Source organism: Tetrao urogallus, assembly GCF_951394365.1.
Source record: "Tetrao urogallus genome assembly, chromosome: 21".
Taxonomy (NCBI): domain Eukaryota; kingdom Metazoa; phylum Chordata; class Aves; order Galliformes; family Phasianidae; genus Tetrao; species Tetrao urogallus.
The window spans coordinates 4,676,157-4,693,944 of record NC_136834.1 but is presented as its reverse complement, the minus strand read 5'-3'; the positions used below and the strand labels follow the sequence as shown (position 1 = coordinate 4,693,944).

Here is a 17,788-nt window from a genome sequence, read left to right as displayed (position 1 = left end):
TCTCTAATAGAAACAAACAGAAGTGTTTTTAATCCTTCCTATGTGTTTATTACTTGGAGGAAGTGTTTCCTTGCTCAATTACTTCCTTCTGCTCTGGATGCTTCCCAAAACACCACTTGCTCTGCTCCTGAGGTAGGCAGCAGAGAGGAGAAGCAGGTTCACAGCTGCAGCTTCCTTCAGAATGACTCTTGGAGGAATTACCTGAGCTGAGTGTCACGTCTGCTGGCTATCAGTGTGGCTGCCATCCAGCACAGCCAAGGATAAAGGTAAGAGCTGGGCTATGTACTTCTTTCTATCTGAACACTGTGTCACTTTGCATAAAAATCAGCAGCTGTGCCTTAGGAGCTGTGCTTGTGTGCAGTGCTGAATAAATGGTGTCCCTTAGCCTGCAGAGGAAAAAAAAATAAGGGAGCAAGTGTGTGTATGTTTGTCCATTAAAGTGGTTTGGTTCCAAAACAAAAGGGATTATATCACAGCATTAAAGGACATCCTGTTCTAGGAGAGAACAACCTGTCTTCACCAGCAGAAAGCCTGAAACTGATAGCTACACAGAATGTCTTGGCAGGGAGGCAGGGGTTGTGAGAAGATGCTCAGAGCAGCTAGAGGAAGTGTGAAACAGAGCTGTTGAAATGCGAAGGCTGAGTCACAGGCAGGAGTAGGTGCACCTCCCTGAGCCAGGTGTGCCTGTCTCACCTCCTGGTGACATGGCTGAGCCTAAGGACGAGCAGTGCTGCTTTACTTTGCTCCAAGAGCACGGTGAAAGACTTCACCACGTGTGTTTAATAGCTCTAGGGAAGCTTACGTGCAAGTCGTTTTACTGCCTTGACCGTGCTGAGGGCTCACAACTGCTGTGTGTCACAATTCCTGGATAGCAATGCCACGTGTTAATAACCTGCTGAAAACTTGGTTCCAGAGCTGGGATTTGAGCTCTTTGCAGCTGTCTCAGCTTAACAAGTGTTTTAATTAAATCCAGGTTTCTTAAGTTAGCAATCTTAGGTTAGGCCCCTGCAGTTGATATCAAAATAACTGATGCTGATCTACAAAAACCCACGGATCAGAACCTGGGTGTCCCCATGACTTAACGTGCAGCTGACACAGCTCAATTTCATCAACAGTGGCTCTGGTCCTGTTGTACAGTGATGAGTAACTGGGTAACAAGCATAGCTGCTCTCTAGGAGATTACAGAGCTGTGATTCATGAGGATCTGCTTGTCACCACTTCAGGAAGACTTGTTACGAGAACAGCTATCTTGGGAAGTGTGAGAAGATGGGGGGGAGGCTCCTCTTCTGCTGGGAGCTTCCCCCTCGCCCACCCAGCTCACTGCATGGGCCTCAGGAGCAGGGCCAGCTGTGCTGCAGTCAGTGGGCAGCTTCAGATCTTCCATTGGCTTTGGAAGATGATGGCAGCAGTTTGTGGTAGGATGGCTGTTCTTTGCGTTCAGCATTCTAGAAGCTGTTCAGAGTGAACTCTGCTGATCCAAAGGCAGCGGATTAGAGATTAAAAGTCATTTAGACAGAGGGAGTGGTGGTTTTAAACGTTATTTTTTTCTTGTTTGTCTACAGATCCACAGATCATGGCTCTAATAATGACTTACAGTTCTGCAAACACTGCGGTTATCCTGATAATCAGCTGGAAAAAGTGCCAGAGACCTGCAAAAATGCACCCTGCACGGTGACCAACAGGAGCTGTATGAATGGAGTTGACTCAAATGTAGAAACTGCAGGTAGCAATTACTTAACGGTGTTGCTTCACCAGAAGAAAAAAAAAGGTTCTCCCCATTGTACTGTGATGCAACTGCTCCTCGAGTTGCCAGGCAACCCTTGTTTTTATTGTCCTCAAATGCGGGTGAGAAATTGCTAAGCGAAGCAGATCTGCATTTGGTGTATGCATCTCAGGTTGAGCTAAATGGCACAACAAAATAGTGCCCTGTTAGACTGTGGGCGGCGGAGCTGAAATCTCCCAGAGCTTCCAAATCTGATTCCTCCTGAAGGAACCAGCTGTTAGCAAGCAGAGTTTGGTGAAAAACCTCGGCAGAAAGAGCTGCGACGACCCCCATCGACTTCAGCGAGGTCTGACCCTTTCTGATGTCTGAATACAAATGAGTGAGAAGCTACATGGAACCCATGGCTGTAGCCCTTTTGGTGAGAGTCAGCTGCAGTGCAGCATGTGGCTGTTGTGCCCTGCTCTGTAGCTCAGTGACCTTAAGCTGTGTCCTTTCCCCTCTGCCCCCTGGCAGCTCGGTGCAGCCCGTTCTGCTTGCTGCTTTTGTTGGGCATTCTCAGACTTATCAGGAAAAAGAGCAATTTATGATGGATGTTGCCCTCGTGGTTTGTTTGTCAAGTGCTTTGCGTGTTTATGGTGCCATAAAAAGGCACAGCCACAATTAAACACAACATACTTTGTATTTAAAACTTTTCCAGTGGACAAACTGTGAGTCTGTTAAACCTTGGCCTCCGTTTCCTGCTGTGCTGCAGGCAGGGAGCAGATGGGCTGTGCTGGCTGTAAGGAGTGTGTGCATCAGGTGTAAGTATCAGCCATGGCTTTCTGCAGTAACATTACAAGCTACGTGCAAGGGATTTCTTATCCCTCAAGCCCTTAGACACAAAAGGTGGTGATTAAGATGCAAAAGGTGGTGATTGCAAGCAAAGCTTCTTGCTCAGGGCTTTTATCTTTGTGTAGAAGGCAGTGACTGATATGTGAGTACCATGCCCTTTTCTTGAGCTCTTCTACATCTCTTGCAACAGCATTTTTGTCTCATTCGAGGAAATGGGGCTGACTCATGGGTCTTTTGGGTTCTTGCAAGGAAGCTGAACCGCTTACTGTTCAGTCATCTTTGTTACTGAGTTTTCCAAGTATAAAGGGAGACAATGTTCCTGGCACGTATCAAAATGAACTTAATGATTTTAAAGCGTGACTTACAAAGCCTTTCGATGGAGAAATGGGAGCAGCGTAATACTAACAGATGGAACTGAAAGCCTTTGTATACAGCTGGGTGGATAAACGTGTGCGGGGAAAGCATTGCCTGAGCACTGAGGGTTTATAGCACAGGAGGAGCTTTCCCATAATGCAGAATCAATAGTCAGATCGTGCCGCTGCGGGCTGTAAAGGCACCTATGGCAGCATGCTGGGCTGGCCGGAGCTGGAGGTTGAGGTGGTGCCGGTTAGAAGTGCTCCTGTTCTGCCTTTCCCTCAGTGCTGGAGCAGAGATTTCACCGCATCATCTGCAGCAGATGGGCAAACCTCCGTCCTGGGGCGGGGAGCGAAGGGGATCCCGGTGCCGCCGGGCGGGGCGGAGGGGGGGCGGATCCGGGGCTCGGTGCCGGCTGTGCGCCGTGCAGGTTTAAGAACCGCGTGGGGCTGCGGTGGGAACAGAGCGAGCCGAGCCGAGCAGCATGGCCCAGCCGCGCTGCCGCTCCGTGCTCATCACCGGCTGCAGCCGCGGCATCGGGCTGGGGTTGGTGAAGGGGCTCGCTGCCTCCGATCCCCCCCCGGAGGTCGTCTTCGCTACGTGCCGCTATCCCGATAAGGCGCAGGTAAGCGGGCTGGAGGGGGTGGGGGGGGGATGCGGGATGGAGCCGGGGCTGCTGGGGGCTCCGAGAACGGAGGGACGATGAGTTGCTGCCGGCTGGGTGTCCGCTCCTGGGAGGGAGGAAGGCGGCAGAGCGGCTCGTCGGGCGCAGCTGGAGATGGGTGCTGCCCCAGGAGCCTTCGCACGGATATCCCTTACGGCTCCCCCGTGCCTTCTGCACTGTGCATCCGTTCTGTCTTTCCCCGTCTTTCCCCGTTCCATGCTGGACTTGCAACAAGTCCACAACCAACTTAAATACTGTCTTTAGGCAGGGATCAGTGCCTTCTGCCCGTTGCTGCTGCGTGTCACTGGGGATTTCATTTACCTGCCTTTTTCTCTGCAGTATAGCAGCGGCTTATTCGCACCCCTCCTCCCCTCCTCTGTCCCCAGGCTGTTGTATGTAACCGCCAGATAACCCAACCTGCGGGGACAAGCTGATAGCAGGTTATCAGCCTGCTTCACCCCGTGCTGCTCCAGCCCGATCTTGGCAATCTGTGGTGAGCAGAACGCTGCCAGGGCAGCTCTGCACTCAAAGCATCATCCTCTGCCTTTCCCAGAAAAGATCCGGTGCTGCAGAGCTGGGAGATTCTGAGCTCTCAGCTCTGTGTCAGGACTCTGCTGTCCTGTAATCAGTGCCACGAGCTCTGCTTCTTTCCCTCACATTGGGACAGGGCTGCCCAGGGAGAAGGGATTCCCCTGGCACACAGAATGAAGGAGATCTTGTATGGCTGCTGCTTTGCTGTGAGTTTAATTCCTTACAGTGCAAGCTGTGATCTCACTGCTCTGCTACCAGACAACACAGAGCAACTTTTATTGCTTTGCTACACAAAAGCTGGGGCAGGGGCTCCTGTTGTTGCAGGATAGCACAGGGCAGGAATGGCTGCAGCCTGGCTGCTCATCTCTGCAGCAGCTCTGTGTTGCTCTGTAGGTGCTTAGGAAAGTGAAGGAAGTCATCTTCCTTCTGTTCCTCAGTGTCAGAGCAGGCGATGCAACAAACACACTGAGGGTATGTTTCTGAATGGAACTGCTGTGACACAGCGTGGGTGCAAGTTACCTTCATGCTGCAGGAGCTCCCAACCTGTACCTGTGGTTATGGTGTTTGCTGTGCCCTCCTTCAGGTCCCAGATGGATTTCCTACTGGTAATTGCACACTTGAAGGTTGACACTGCAGGGACCGTCAGTGATAGAAGCCTTTTTGTGCAGGTGCTTGCTCTGAAGCTGCTTTTGCTGAGAGGTTCACCTACTGGCCCTCATGTCCAGCAGTGGTTTCCCATTGTAATGGTCTTGGTGGTTCTTTCAGTAGGAAGAGCTTCCCAGGAAGCATTATGCAGACCTCGAGCAAAAAGCCTGGTAGACAAAGGACAAAACAGCCTTCCCATAGTGTGGTGCATGGAAAAGGCTGGGCAACTGCTTGCTTGCAGCAGGAGAAACCTGGAAAGTTTCTGGCAGCTGTGCCTGCTGGAGGCAGGAAGCTGGAGCAGGGCTGCATTCCTGTAACCCTGAGTTGGGATCCAGCAGGCCACAGGGCTGCATCCTTAATTTGGGTTGGTTTGTTTTAGTTTTTGGGTTTTCCTGGAGCAGGAGTTGTCCTTGGGGGCTCAGGGTGGGTTTTTGTTCTTTGTCAGGACCTCTAAGCCATGTGCTGTGCTTTGGCAGCACATCAGTGGAGAGCTGCGCAGCCGGCTGAAAGCATATTTCTAACAGATGGGTTTGGAAACACCACAAGGAAGGGAAATCTTTACTGAAGGTATTGTAGTCTCCCTATTGCTATCTGTCTCATCTGCAATGCTAATGCTGGCACAAAGCCTCTGACCGCTGCTGGGGCAAGCAGTGACGTGTCTGAGCCATGCAGTGGGTACAGCTGCCCAGCTCTGAGCTTGCAGCCAGCTGGGTAATGCTGCTTGAACGGGTATGGTTAAAAAAGATGGGTAGTTCTTATCCTTTTTCTCCCAGACGAGGCTTTTGCCTTCACTCTGCTGCCAGATCTTGAAATCCTGAAATGGAAAAAGCAGAAACGAAAAACAGCCTTTTAAAAATAATTGGCCAGATTTTAGAGGAAAAGTGATGAAGCGTGCTTAATGACTGGCCAATCCAGCACTCAAGGACGATACCCAGCAGCACATCCTCACTAGGGGAGTGAGCCAGAGGAGCTCTGAGCAGAGCGTGTGCTGTTCACAGCTGCATGCCAAGAGCATCCTCTAGGCAGCTCCCCAGGGACCCGACCTTGGATGAGGGGCTGGACAGGAGCCCGTCTGCTTGCTGCAGGGAGCAGCATCTCCTGTAGCCTGCTAACCCCGGGATAAGGCTGAACAGCTGCAAGCTTTTGCATGCGAGGCTGCTGGCAGCTGTAACAACTCCAGCTCTTGTGCTGCATACCTCCTAGGTGGCCTCCGCAGAACATTTGCCTAACAAATGGGCTAAGATCACAAGATAGCATGCAGCAGGCCTGCAGGCACATGGAGATAACCGCTGCTCCTCCCTGAAAAGTCCCGTGCTGGGCTCCTCCAGCCCAGCTTTGCTTCTGATCTGCCCTTCCTTGAGCTGCTCTGGCACTGAGAGCGGAGGCAGCTACAAATCTCTTCCAAAATAACCCTCGTGTCCCATCTTTGCACTCCAGATGGACAAAACCAGCTGAGCAATCTCTGGAGCAGTCCTCCAGCAACAAATCTGCTATATCAGGAAGAGGGTGTTCTCACAATCTCTCTAATTTTGGCTTACGGCAGCGGTTTGTACTTCCTACTGTGGATGTGGGGCAGTTGGCAGCAGCTTGGTGTGAATTCTTCCATAATCTGACAGCAAGTTGGCTGAGTGCTGTGATACTGGACAGCCCATCTCAGGGATACGTGGGCAAATCTTGGAGTGCTTTGGCTTCGTCTGGAGTGCCAGCAGGGCAGTGGGAAGGGGCACTGAGTCCCCTTTGCCTGACACAGCTGCCTTAGGCTGCTCTATTGCTTCCAATCAGTCCAGCACAGCCAGGCTCCTTCCAAGACTTGTAACCAGAGTGAATAATGCTTTCATAAAGACGGCAAAGTAAATCCTGTTAAATGACAAAAGCAACACAACACCCTGATTGGAGCCTAACAACCCGTGCACTGATGGATCTGTAGCTGGAGTCTCAGCGCCAGAGGATCCTGTTTAAATGGGAGCAGGCTGACTCCTTGTTAATCGTAATTAAAATCAGCAAGCAGGAAACAACAGATGTTAATCACAACCTTAAGTTTTTTTTTCTCTTGGAATCCCTGAGAGCTGATTCTCATGAGTAGCTGTTTGGGTACCAAACACTCCTAGAGCTGCTGCACTAAACATGTGGGGCTGGTGTTGAGTGCTTTGCTTGTTTGCTTCGTTAGCTTGTTTGTTTTAAATCAGCTTTTGCAGCACCATAACTAAATATAAGTGGCTTCATCTGTTGGGGCTGCCATGGGCTTGTCCTGGCCCTCCCCTTTAGGCACAGAAGGGAGAAGAATGTGTTTTCCTGTGCTTTTTGGGTTTCCCATCTAGGTTTTCCACTCCTGTTCTCATTGAGTGCAGCAGAGCTCTGTACTTCTTGCAGCCCAAAGCTGTCCAAGATAAAGTTACGCCCAGAAGCTGCTTTTGTGAACCTTAAGCCACTCGAGTGGGAGTCATTATTAAACACAGTAATTAACTAAATGGAAAAACTATTGAATTTTAACTCTGGTTTACATGCAGCCATTGCAGTGTTTATGCTCCAGGGAAGGAGAAATGCCACAGCCTTTGGAGTTCTGAACTGAAGATCTTGCTGGCTCACTTTGGAACCCTCTCACTGGTTCTCATTGCACAGAACACCTCTGGCCTTTTAGCAGAGGAGGTTTATCTGCTGCTGCCTCACAGTTGTAGTTTGTTTCGGTCTGACAGGGAAGCAATCTGTCCATAAATAAATGAAAACATCGTGGAAGCCAGAGCGCTTCTGGAGCTGATCGTAATTGGTGCTGTCAAACTGAAGTACAGCAGACAGTCCAAAGCCACATAATTATTGCAGACCTTGACATGGCAGAACTATTCCTGTCCAGGGAAAGGAATGTCTGCTGGTTTTGTGCTTCTGGCTTCTTCCCCTTCCAAGCCTCACAGCAGCTGTAGGTTGGCTGCAGTGGGAGAGCAAGTTTACTAAACAAACCTGGAGAGAATCTTGCAGAACATCAACTGAGATAAAAAATGTGGTGTGTTACAACCTGATGAGGGGACATGGAGTCCCCAGCCATCTCCAAGTGGCAGAGGAATACTCTTTCAAAAGCAGCTCCTTCCACCCCTGCTCCAGATGGGCTCCTGAAGAGGAGGATTTGCTTGAGCTGGGATGTTTGCCTGTGTCTGCTCAGCCCCTAAGCGTGGCTGGCAGCCTGCACTCCATCCATTAACATTTGTCCCCGCTTTCTGCATGGCGCAGAAACCCAAGTGCTGCAGCTGGGGCTGTAAAATCCAGCATGCACACACCTTATCCAGGAGCAATATCAGCCCAGCACTGATTTCCTACAGGAACACTTCTTATTCCTCTCTTACTTTACTACTGAGCATTAGCAGGCAGATGGCTGAATTGTATCGCAGAGAGAACACCGTTCTCCCGGACAGTTGTTGTGTACGTCACCAATTTCTTGTGTGCTCTACTTTCAGTTGCAAGAACTGAAGCTAACAAAAGTATTTGGTAACAGGATTTCGATGGGAAAACTGTTAGGATGCTTTTTCTGCAACCAGTAGTGCCAAATGGCTTTTCTTAGAGTTTCTGTTGCTCTGACCTGATGTCTGGTACCAGCTAAGCATCAGGAGAAGTGCTTAACAGCAATGAGGAATTACCAGCTTGGCATGCAGCCTGAGCACAATGGAGCCATCACCCAGAGCCACCTGAGCAAAGACCTTTGGTTAGACTGTAAATGCACCCTCTGTATTAATATGCTGAGAATTTACCGTGCTGGTTTCTTGGCTAAGCAGGTGAAGAGCCCAGTTTCTTGGAGCAATCAGTCTTGCTCTCAAGGATGGAAGGCAAAGTAGCGCCACTGCTCTCAGTCCAGTTACAAAAGCAAACACTAATTCTGGAGGTGCAGGTCTCAAACTGCTTCATGTAACATACGTACAAAGAAGGTAATAGAAATAATTTCTTCTTCCTAGGAGCTCCAGCAGCTTAGCAAGCAATACAGCAATATCAAGCTCCTCCAGCTGGGTGAGTAAAGGGCTTAAATAGGAGCATGTTCAACCGAGTCAGGTGAGTGCATCTGAAGTCTCCTGCATGGTCAGTAGTCGTGCACGACCTCCAGCAGCTGGAAAGATCCCTAACTTCATTTTAAGATACCAACAGGGAATATAATCTGTGCAAATCTTCTGTGCACGGTCTCCATCCTTGTTTGCTGCCTAACTGTCCCCATTCACAGCCGTGTTTTAACTTTGGTTTAGCACGTGCTGTGTAGCGACAGCATTTGAACCACGTTGCTGCTCACTGCGGCTGTTCTTGGCTCCTCTGTGTAGATGTGGTCTGCGAAAACAGCATCAAGAAAGTAGTCAAGGAAGTGGAAGAAATTGTGGGAGACAAAGGTCTGAACTGCCTCATCAACAACGCTGGCATCAACGTGCTTGCCTCCTTGGAAGATGTCACAGCAGAGACGATGCTCACCATCTACGAAACCAACACAGTCGCCCAGCTGATGGTCACTAAGGTAAGAACTGGGAGAAGCATGCTTAACCGATGGCATTGCAGAGGCCTTGCCACTTGTGAGCTGGGCACGTAACCCAAGTGTTTATTGCCTTGGAACTGCGCCCCTAGGAGAGCAGCAATGGCTTTCCAACCAGTATCTTTGTCTTTATTTAAAACCAGTTGGTATGAGGTCACGTCAGTGGACAGCTTGGGCTGGGAGGTGAGCAGACTGCTGCTTACATTTGGATGTTATGGAAAGGTTTCCTACGGTCAGCTTGTCTTGATAGCCATCACCATCCAGTGCTGATGGAATAGAGTTGTACTGCAGTTTTTCACAGAGCAGAATTCAAGATTACATCATGCCTTAAATGGACCAAGAGCGAGGTGACCAAATTAAAACCAACTTTGTTTTTACAGGCTTTTCTACCCCTTCTGAGGAAGGCAGCTCAGCTGAGCACAGGAATGGGCTGCCATAGAGCTGCTATTATTAATATGTCCTCTCTTGCTGCCTCCATGCAACTCGTCCAGGCGAATGAGATGTTCCTCAAGGTCTACCCCTACAGGATAGCAAAGGTTTGGATGATTCCTGGGCTGTGCTCATTGGGAGAGAACAGATCTGTGAGTTAAAGGCCACTCTGAGCTTAAGATGATCGCAGCGTTAGTTCTGTCACATCCAGAGTCTGAGTTTGAATGAGTTGTCAGGATTAGACATGCAGTTTCTTCTGCACCACCTACTCGTAAGCTGTTAACATGCTTGTTTTCCCTGATCAGAAGTAAAAAGCCTGAATGTTTGTGTTGTGATTGCTGCAGAAGAACAGAGTCCTTACGTCAAGATTATTTTTCACGAGTCCTTAGGAGTTTCAAATGTTATTTATCTTCCTTCGTAACTTAGTTTCATCTTTGGGCAATAAGTTTACGAGGTGGAGCTTTCACAGTGCTTCCCTTAGCGGTATTTCTGAGAATGAAGGCCCCACAAAGCCTGGATAAGTTACCATCACGCTGCTATTGCTACTTGATTTGTCAGAAGGCATCTTGGAAAGGAATAGCCAGTTAGCTTGGCTTAAGGTCTTGCTGAAAGGGTGGTTGTAAAAAGCAGCATACTAATAGATGGTTTCCCCTCTTCTAGACTGCACTGAACATGATCACCAGATGTCTCGCTGCAGACTTGAAATCAGATGGAATTCTCTGCATTTCTCTGCATCCAGGCTGGGTTCAGACAGACATGGGCGGAAACATGGTTAGTGACATCTCGACATGAATAGGAAAGCATAACTCCCTTGTTCCTACCCTTGACCCTGCTGCGAGTACACTTCCATGCTCTGCATAGGCACACTATGCAACGTGAAAAAGGTCCCATTTGATCCTATTGACTCCTTGATTGTATTCCCAGTTATACTTAGAAATAACTCAACCTCTATTTGCTCTCCAGGCTCCTTTGCAGGTGCAAGAGGCCATCCCTGGTATTCTCTCTGTTCTGGATCGTCTTGGTGAAAAAGAAAACGGTTCCTTCCTGGACTGGCAAGGGGAAACTCTACCGTGGTAGATGTGCATAGTATAGTACAGAAACAGCATGTTGGTCACTATTCAACCTGCATCAACTACTGTCTCCGTCTTCAGGGTATTCTTAGATTCTCATAGAAATAGCCAGTCTGATATCCACCCCCTCTCCAGGTATATTCAGAAAGGTTTATTCTTCCTTGATATCACTACTGCTCTGCTCTAACACTTCTGACAGTACCACTGTGCTCTTAGTGATGGGTCTCTCCCAGAACCAGTTAACACTGATTAAAAACTACAGGTTATATCTGGGGCTGGTTTCACTTTGCGGATTTGGTTGTAGAAGCAGCCTGCCCTCAGACCTGCTCTGACAGCACGGGCTCTTAGAGCCTGCTATGGTGGGTGTGCTGGAGACACGTCTTGGTCCTCCAGTTTCTTCCAGACCTGACAAACTTTGTGGATTTGGTACTTCTGAGTGTTCTCAGGTTCACAGCTTTGCTTTTGTTCCCAGTGGGTGATTAGCATCCTGATCTTGGGGTGGGAACGTGGTTTTGTACATAGATTTCTGAAGCGTCTTCAATAAAGTCTCGTTTCAACAAATTGTGTAATGAGCCGCTTCAGTTCGTTCCTCTGAGTGCAGGTCTCTATTTTGCGACCACAGAGCCGTGCGCTCAGGCAGAAAGTCTAAACCTGAAGGAGACGGCAATGGTTGAACTGGTTTGAAATACCAAAAGCAGCCGGTGTTCTGGCTGAGGGAAGGATAAAAAGCAAGGCGATCTTTGAAGTGCTGGGCCGGCCTCGGCGCGGCTCCCCATGCCAGCTGATGAGACCTTTCATGCTGTGCCAAGACGGCGGTTCTCGTACCCAGAAAGACAAAAGGTTGAAGCAGGAGAAGCAGGCGTGGCTGTTTCTGGACAGCAGCCACCCGCAGATGCATCTCAGGGTGCACAGGGAGGGGTGCCCGGCAGCCTTTCCTTGCTGCTGCAGTAACCGGGACGTGTTTCCCTGCTGCGGCTGTGCGAGCACGCCGTGTCTGACCTCTGTTTTGGGAGGCGCTGCCGCGCCCGGGCAGCTGAGCAAAGGGCTGCGCTTCCCTTCCCTGCTGGCTCTCCCTATGAGCGCACGAACAGCTCACTGACACAGGCTGCTGCTGTGGATCCGAGGAGGAACCTGGGCGCGAGCAGTGGAGAAAGAGAGGCTGAAGGAAGAATGGGGTCTGTGTGCAACAGCCTTCGTTCAGAGGCATTACAAATGTTTTTCATGGGCGCTTTGCAGCACGGCTCCCACGGCCGCCATTTCCCTGGGGCGCGCTCCGCACCACGGTTGTTCCGGAGGGCGCCGGTAGAGGGCGTTGTGCTGGCGGTCATCGGCAGGAGGCGCTGTGCTGGCGGGCACCGGAAGTTGGGGCGGAAGCGGGCGGTGATGGTGAGTGATGGCGGCCCGCCGGCCTGAGGAGAAGGCTTAGGGCTGGAGCTCGGGCCCCAGTTCGGGTGTGGTGAGAACTGCGCCTCGGGAGCGGCCAGTCTCGCTGTTTGGGGGTTGCAGAGAGGCTTGGTCTCGGTACCGGCCCCTGGTGAGGTCGAGCAGCGGCGCGGTTCCTCACAGCAGCGTTCCTCGTTCCACTTTCTGCTGTGGTAATGATGCCGTAGTGCTGAGCTGGGCGGGAACATGCGAGTGGGGTTTGGGATGGAGGTGCCTACTTTTTAAATCTGAAATAACAAAAGCTGCATTGGTTATCTCTGAAACTCAGCTGCCTCAGTGTTTGTGGGCCTGTCACGTCCAGCAGAGTGGAACTGGTGAAACGGGAATTCTTGGAGGGTTGGGGTTACGTTTCAAAGTGCTTTTTCAACTAGCAATAACAGGTTTGCCTCACTGCATAAAAGTTTTTACTTTAACAGTCAATACCAGGTCTGGTGGACTGAATGAAGTGGGGGAAAAAATGTTACTATCACAGCTGACTTCCCGGCTGCTGAAGGCTTCACGAGTTGCAGGTGAGTGGGTTTCTGTTTGTCTTTTGGGGTAATTGGGCTCCCAGGAATTTCTTCTCCAGCCAGCCGTGTGGGTGGGGGGAGCTGTTGGTTGTGCTATGTATCTGTGGCTGTGCTGTCAGTACTATGGAACTGCAGAGGAGGTTTCTTAGCAGCAGAGAACAGTTCACAGCTATCCCGGATTAGCTGTACAGCTCACACAGTGAAATGCCATCGAATGTAATTTTAGCAGATGGGATTGTTGTAAAATGGTTGGGGTTAAAATAAAAGATAAGCCTTCTTTGCTTTTATGATGGGAATTTAATTGCTTGTATGCGGTTTCCTTTGTTGTTATGACTGAGTTTTTTTAGTGCTGCTTGAGCTATTGTGAAGATATTTCTAGGGAATTCTGCCTGCTAAGTGCAATTCTTTTCTTCTCAAAGGGCACTTTCTGCCAAGGTCGGTGTCTTCCTTTCTTTGCTGTCATTCTACATCTGTGAACTATTGCACGCAGCCACCTAATAAGAATGGAGCTCAGCCTCAGCGGTGGCACGTGCTGGAGCCTGAACTGGAAGAGATGTTGGTCCCCAGAAAGCTTTCCATCAGCCCCTTAGAAAGCTGGCTGACAGTCACATACTCCCTTCCTAAAGCAGAGGTCAATAGTACTCAGGAAGAAGTGGGCTCTGGGCCTCTCCAGAGGTATGTCTGTCCTCCATCTGATGAAGGAGCTGATGTGGAAGAAGGGGAAGGAACACCAACCAACACACTGCAGTGTAAGAACGTGTTGGAGATCCGCAGACGGAAAATGAATCGACACAAATACAAAAAGCTGCTGAAGAGAAGGAAGTTTGTGAGAAGGAGGATAAAGGAAGGGCGCAAGAAGAAACGGCAGGTGAGCTCAGCTTAAAGGGAACATCTTGATGTAGGTGCACACCCTTATTCAACTGCCCTTTGTTCAGGTGTTGGATTTTAGGTGGGGTTAACGTAGGGAAAAATGGCAGCAGCTCGGAGAAATTCAGTCTAAGCCAATTCAGGATTTACTGGCTCAGTAGTGTTGGCTGATTTGATCTGTATTTTACCTCCTCAGAAGCTTACATTTCTGTGCTTGTAACCAGGTGTGTGTGACAGTTACCAGGTGTGAGTAACTCAGTAAAGATGTGTGACTAGTGGGGAAGAACTTGAGTTTGTGTGGAAGATTAATTCACATACCTATGTTACATCAGGAAGATCAGTTTAATCTTAATTTCCTACCCATCTTGCTCGTATCCTCGCGTGCTTTTACAGAGCTGCTGTAGAAAGAGACCACAATATTGACTTCATTGTTTTTATTTAGAACCTTTTTCTTCCTTTAATAGAAAGGATGCATGAAGATGTTGGCCTTCACTCAAGTTGTGGCTATTCTCATTCAGTGCTGCCTTTTGGCAGTCTGCTATGATATAGTTCAGATAATTCTTGGTTACTTTTCACCTTGCCTAGATGCCTCTTTAAATGGGATTCTCTGTTCAGTTTCTGCACGCCTGTGGGAAGCTCTGTGATGAGAAATTCTCTTTCAGTTTCACTCCCTATCCTCTCAGTTTTGCTATCACAGCATGTATGTAGATCCTCTTGGGGCACTTGGGCAGTGTCTGAATACTTGAGTGTTGCTTCTCAGGTGTTGCCATTTCTCTCTCTTTCTTTTTCCTCTGTTTTAGGTAAAATTTGAGAAAGATTTGGAGCGCATCTGGAAAAGAGCTGGTTTGAAAAATCCTCCTGCAGGATGGCAGACACCCAAGATATTTCTGAAAAGTTCCAAGCATTAGAAATACTTGTAACCAGTTTTCACATGTAATTGTAATTAAAGGAAATATTTAAGTATGCAGTTTTCTCTCAACCTTTTTTCCATGTGTGATAAGATTTGGAAGTTGCGTTCAGTCTCAGTGAGCTCTGGTGGGGTGGACTGGTTTCTGAGGAAGGGGAAAGTGAGCTCTCATGGGCTCTTGATCCTGCAGTGTACAGAAAAGCTAACCTGAAAATGCGTTTGCTTTTACTGACTGGCTGCAGGAAGCTTGACTAAATCGAAACAGAAGAAAAAATGTTGTGTGAATGAAGGTACAAGGTATTGAATTTCAGTGCTGGAAGGACAGGTGGCTCCAGGCATCGTGTAGGAAGGCTTTCTGAGGCTGCCTGCTGGTGTCGCTAGATGGCAGTCAACACAAAGCTTCTGAAACATGGCAGCGAATGCAGAAGTCGGCAACTGGCTGGATCTGCATGTCGGTACCGTAAGGAAAGGGGGGCACTGGTGTCACACGTGGTTAAAAATGGATTATTCTTGGTGGAGAACTACCGACTTGCTGAGAACTACATTGGAGTCCTGTGGAAACAGGTGGCTAGCACGTTTAATAGATCCAAGCCATATGTTAACAGTAGGCAGTTTTTATCAGTTAACTCAAAAGGCATTTCTTTGTGCTTTAAATATGCTGCAGATGCTTTTTATCAAGAGCAGCAGGACTGGGTGAGCACAGCTGGAGTAAGATGGCCTTCCTCATTCACTGCTGCTACCTTCTCTTATTTATTTTAATACTGGGATAGTAATTAGAAAAGAAGATTACTGAAATAGTAATAATTGCAAGTCAACTTTTGTGCTATGAAAGTGATTATATTAGGGGACTCCTGTGCTAAATTGCAAGTCTCCACTAAGCAAAGCAGCTTATTAAATGCTGTGCTGTGTGAGTAGTCGTCCCGTCCTCCTAATGACAGTCTGTGATGTGCAGTCATTACTTCTACATCTATTAGACATAATTAAGCAACCAGGTGTTGATGGGACTACTGTGTGATTTACGAAATGGTGACTTCTACCTGCATTCCTTTTTGCTGCAGTGTATCAAAGCACATCTAAGGATTTGTGCTTTCTTTATGTGGCAGATGCTGCAAAGGCCCCATCTTCATGGCATGAGTCAGGTAACGTGCACCAGGATTGTATCAAGTTGCTTGAACTCTTTTGACCACAGGATGCAATTTTCAGCTCACTTCAGATGGAGGGAAGCTGAATCATTTTGCTATAGGGGGAGCACTAGTGCATACTATACTACTCACAGAGTTTTGTTGTGAGTTGCTGTTCTGCCCCAAAATTTGTGTGTGCCAGTGTATCTGCACAGTTACCAAGTGTGTGCATACGTGTGTGTGTGTGGCTGCAGTAGAAAAAAGGCTGAAATAGAAAGGTTTGGCTTTAAGGCTCCTCCATCTCCCTGTTACTCTGCTGCTCTGAGAGGAAGTGGTTGAAAGTAAGCAGGTGATTGCTCAGGGAATTCCTGCTGTGTGTTGCAGAGATTGGAGATATCCAGTGGGGATGGACATGTCATGTTTGAGACTGCATGACAGCTCTTTGGCTGGAAAGATCCTTCAAAATTGGAATATGAAAACAATTATGCTCACACCCCCTAAATCTTGGATTGTGTAGACTTGAGTACAGGCAGCAAACTCCGTTAGCAGAGGAGAAAACCCAGTTTGGTAGTTTTGTCACAGCAATCAGTTTGTGCTGACATGAGCTGGCTCCAAAGCAACTGACTTCAGAAGGGCTGAAAGTTCTGAAACTGGTTTCTCCAAACCAAAGCATCACGTTGAAGATGGAAGCAGTGATGTTTTCCCTTTTGGAAAGGTCAGGACCCAGTAACATGATGACTGCAGGCTTCCAGTGAATGTGTGACAGAAATACCATCTCCTTGTAGTACAAGAAAATAATGATTGCTGGCAAACTTGAGATTTTAGTCGTCTCCGTGACCTCAGTAGTGATGATTCTCACTAGGGTAGGAATTAGATGCATTTTGAGGCGTATGCTCTGGAAAAATGTGCATTGCTCAGTTGTATCTGTATGAATTCCTGAAGTTTTTTAGTTGTTTCTGGACGTAGGAGGATTTTTGAATATGCCACGACTCTGGGAAGCTCAGGTTCTTTTTGTATCTGTATTGCAGGTGTTGTTTTTCTTTCTTCCGTTTGCAGTCTCAGGAGTGGCCTATGAGCAGGAGGAGCTGCTAGCCCAATGTTTCTGGGTACGTGGGGTACAAAACACCTTTCAGAGAGCGATTGGACTTTGCTCCTGCTGTTACCTAACCGACTGAGATGGCTTGGGAATTCCTGAGCAGAAACAAGGAACCTTTACTCTGGTGAGCTAAAGCATTAAAGGGGCACTGTTACAACGTTACCCAGCGTGAATTGATGTATGTATTTTGGCCTCTTTAACTGACCCTGTTCTTTTCGAAGTACAAAGCCAGCTCTGCTCTGGTGGATGTGAACCCCAGTCCCTGTCTTCCAAAGGTAATATATTACCCTTGTCTACAGTCGCTCAGAATCTGGCTGAAGTGATCTTACTGATCTTGCAGGCAGCACCTGTGGATAACTGAAATCACATCTTTACATCATTCATGCTGTTCTGCTGCTGGCATTTCTGTTCAGACTGTGAAAACATCCTGGTTTGGGTTTGCTGGGGCTGAGTCTGGCCAGTTACTCTCCAAAAATAACAGCATTCTGTGCTTTACCTGGAGCCTTTCACTCTGCAGAGCTCAAATGGTTCTGAAGAGTAGGTTTTGCTGTCTCTGCTGGTGTAGGAAAAGAAGAATTCAATAACTGTAGCTCTTGCAGACATCTGAGCTAGTTTTAAGCAGTGTGCTGGCTTAACTGTGGAGGCATCTATTCTTGCTTGCCTTTTCCTGTAAGACGGGGGAACAGAACTGAAACAAGGAGTTCTGTGAGTCATAGAACTTAAGAACATCTGATATTCCACTTCTTTCAATTCCCTGAAATAAGATGGAGTTCTGTAGTCGTGATCACTGCGTGGTCACCAATGCAGAGAGTCATAGAAGGTTGGAAAAGAACTCTATCATAATGAAGTCCAAATGTAAATCCTTCCCCACCATGCCCCTCACTGCCAAAGCTGCCCTTTCTTGAACCCCTCCAGGGTCTGGGACTCCATCACTTCCCTGGACATCTTCATTGTGATGTGTTTCTAAATCCCACAAAACTGGTAAGAGCTATAAAACTCCTTGACTGCTCTGAAATATAGCCAGAACAGGGGGTGCAAGGTAACAGGGAGGAGGTTGAATGGACAATTGGGATCGTGTATCCATATGTGCCTTGTTTTCTTAGGAA

General features: G+C 48.3%; 2 protein-coding genes across 2 annotated transcripts; both read left to right on the top strand.

Annotated features, from left to right (window-relative positions):
- Positions 1-3,392: 3,392 nt before the first annotated feature.
- LOC306954343 (C-signal-like) lies at positions 3,393-10,746 on the top strand (the record flags this gene model as incomplete). The annotated part of the gene is made up of 6 exons (XM_079545422.1): positions 3,393-3,533; positions 8,684-8,735; positions 9,038-9,225; positions 9,621-9,776; positions 10,330-10,440; positions 10,633-10,746. 6 exons carry the CDS (start codon positions 3,393-3,395, stop codon positions 10,744-10,746), a joined length of 762 nt encoding a protein of 253 aa, XP_079401548.1.
- A 1,893-nt stretch (positions 10,747-12,639) lies between these two features.
- AURKAIP1 (aurora kinase A interacting protein 1) lies at positions 12,640-14,466 on the top strand (the record flags this gene model as incomplete). The annotated part of the gene is made up of 3 exons (XM_079545561.1): positions 12,640-12,691; positions 13,111-13,559; positions 14,359-14,466. The coding sequence occupies 3 exons, from the start codon at positions 12,640-12,642 to the stop codon at positions 14,464-14,466; spliced, it is 609 nt and encodes a 202-aa protein (XP_079401687.1).
- Between the last annotated feature and the right edge of the window lie 3,322 nt (positions 14,467-17,788).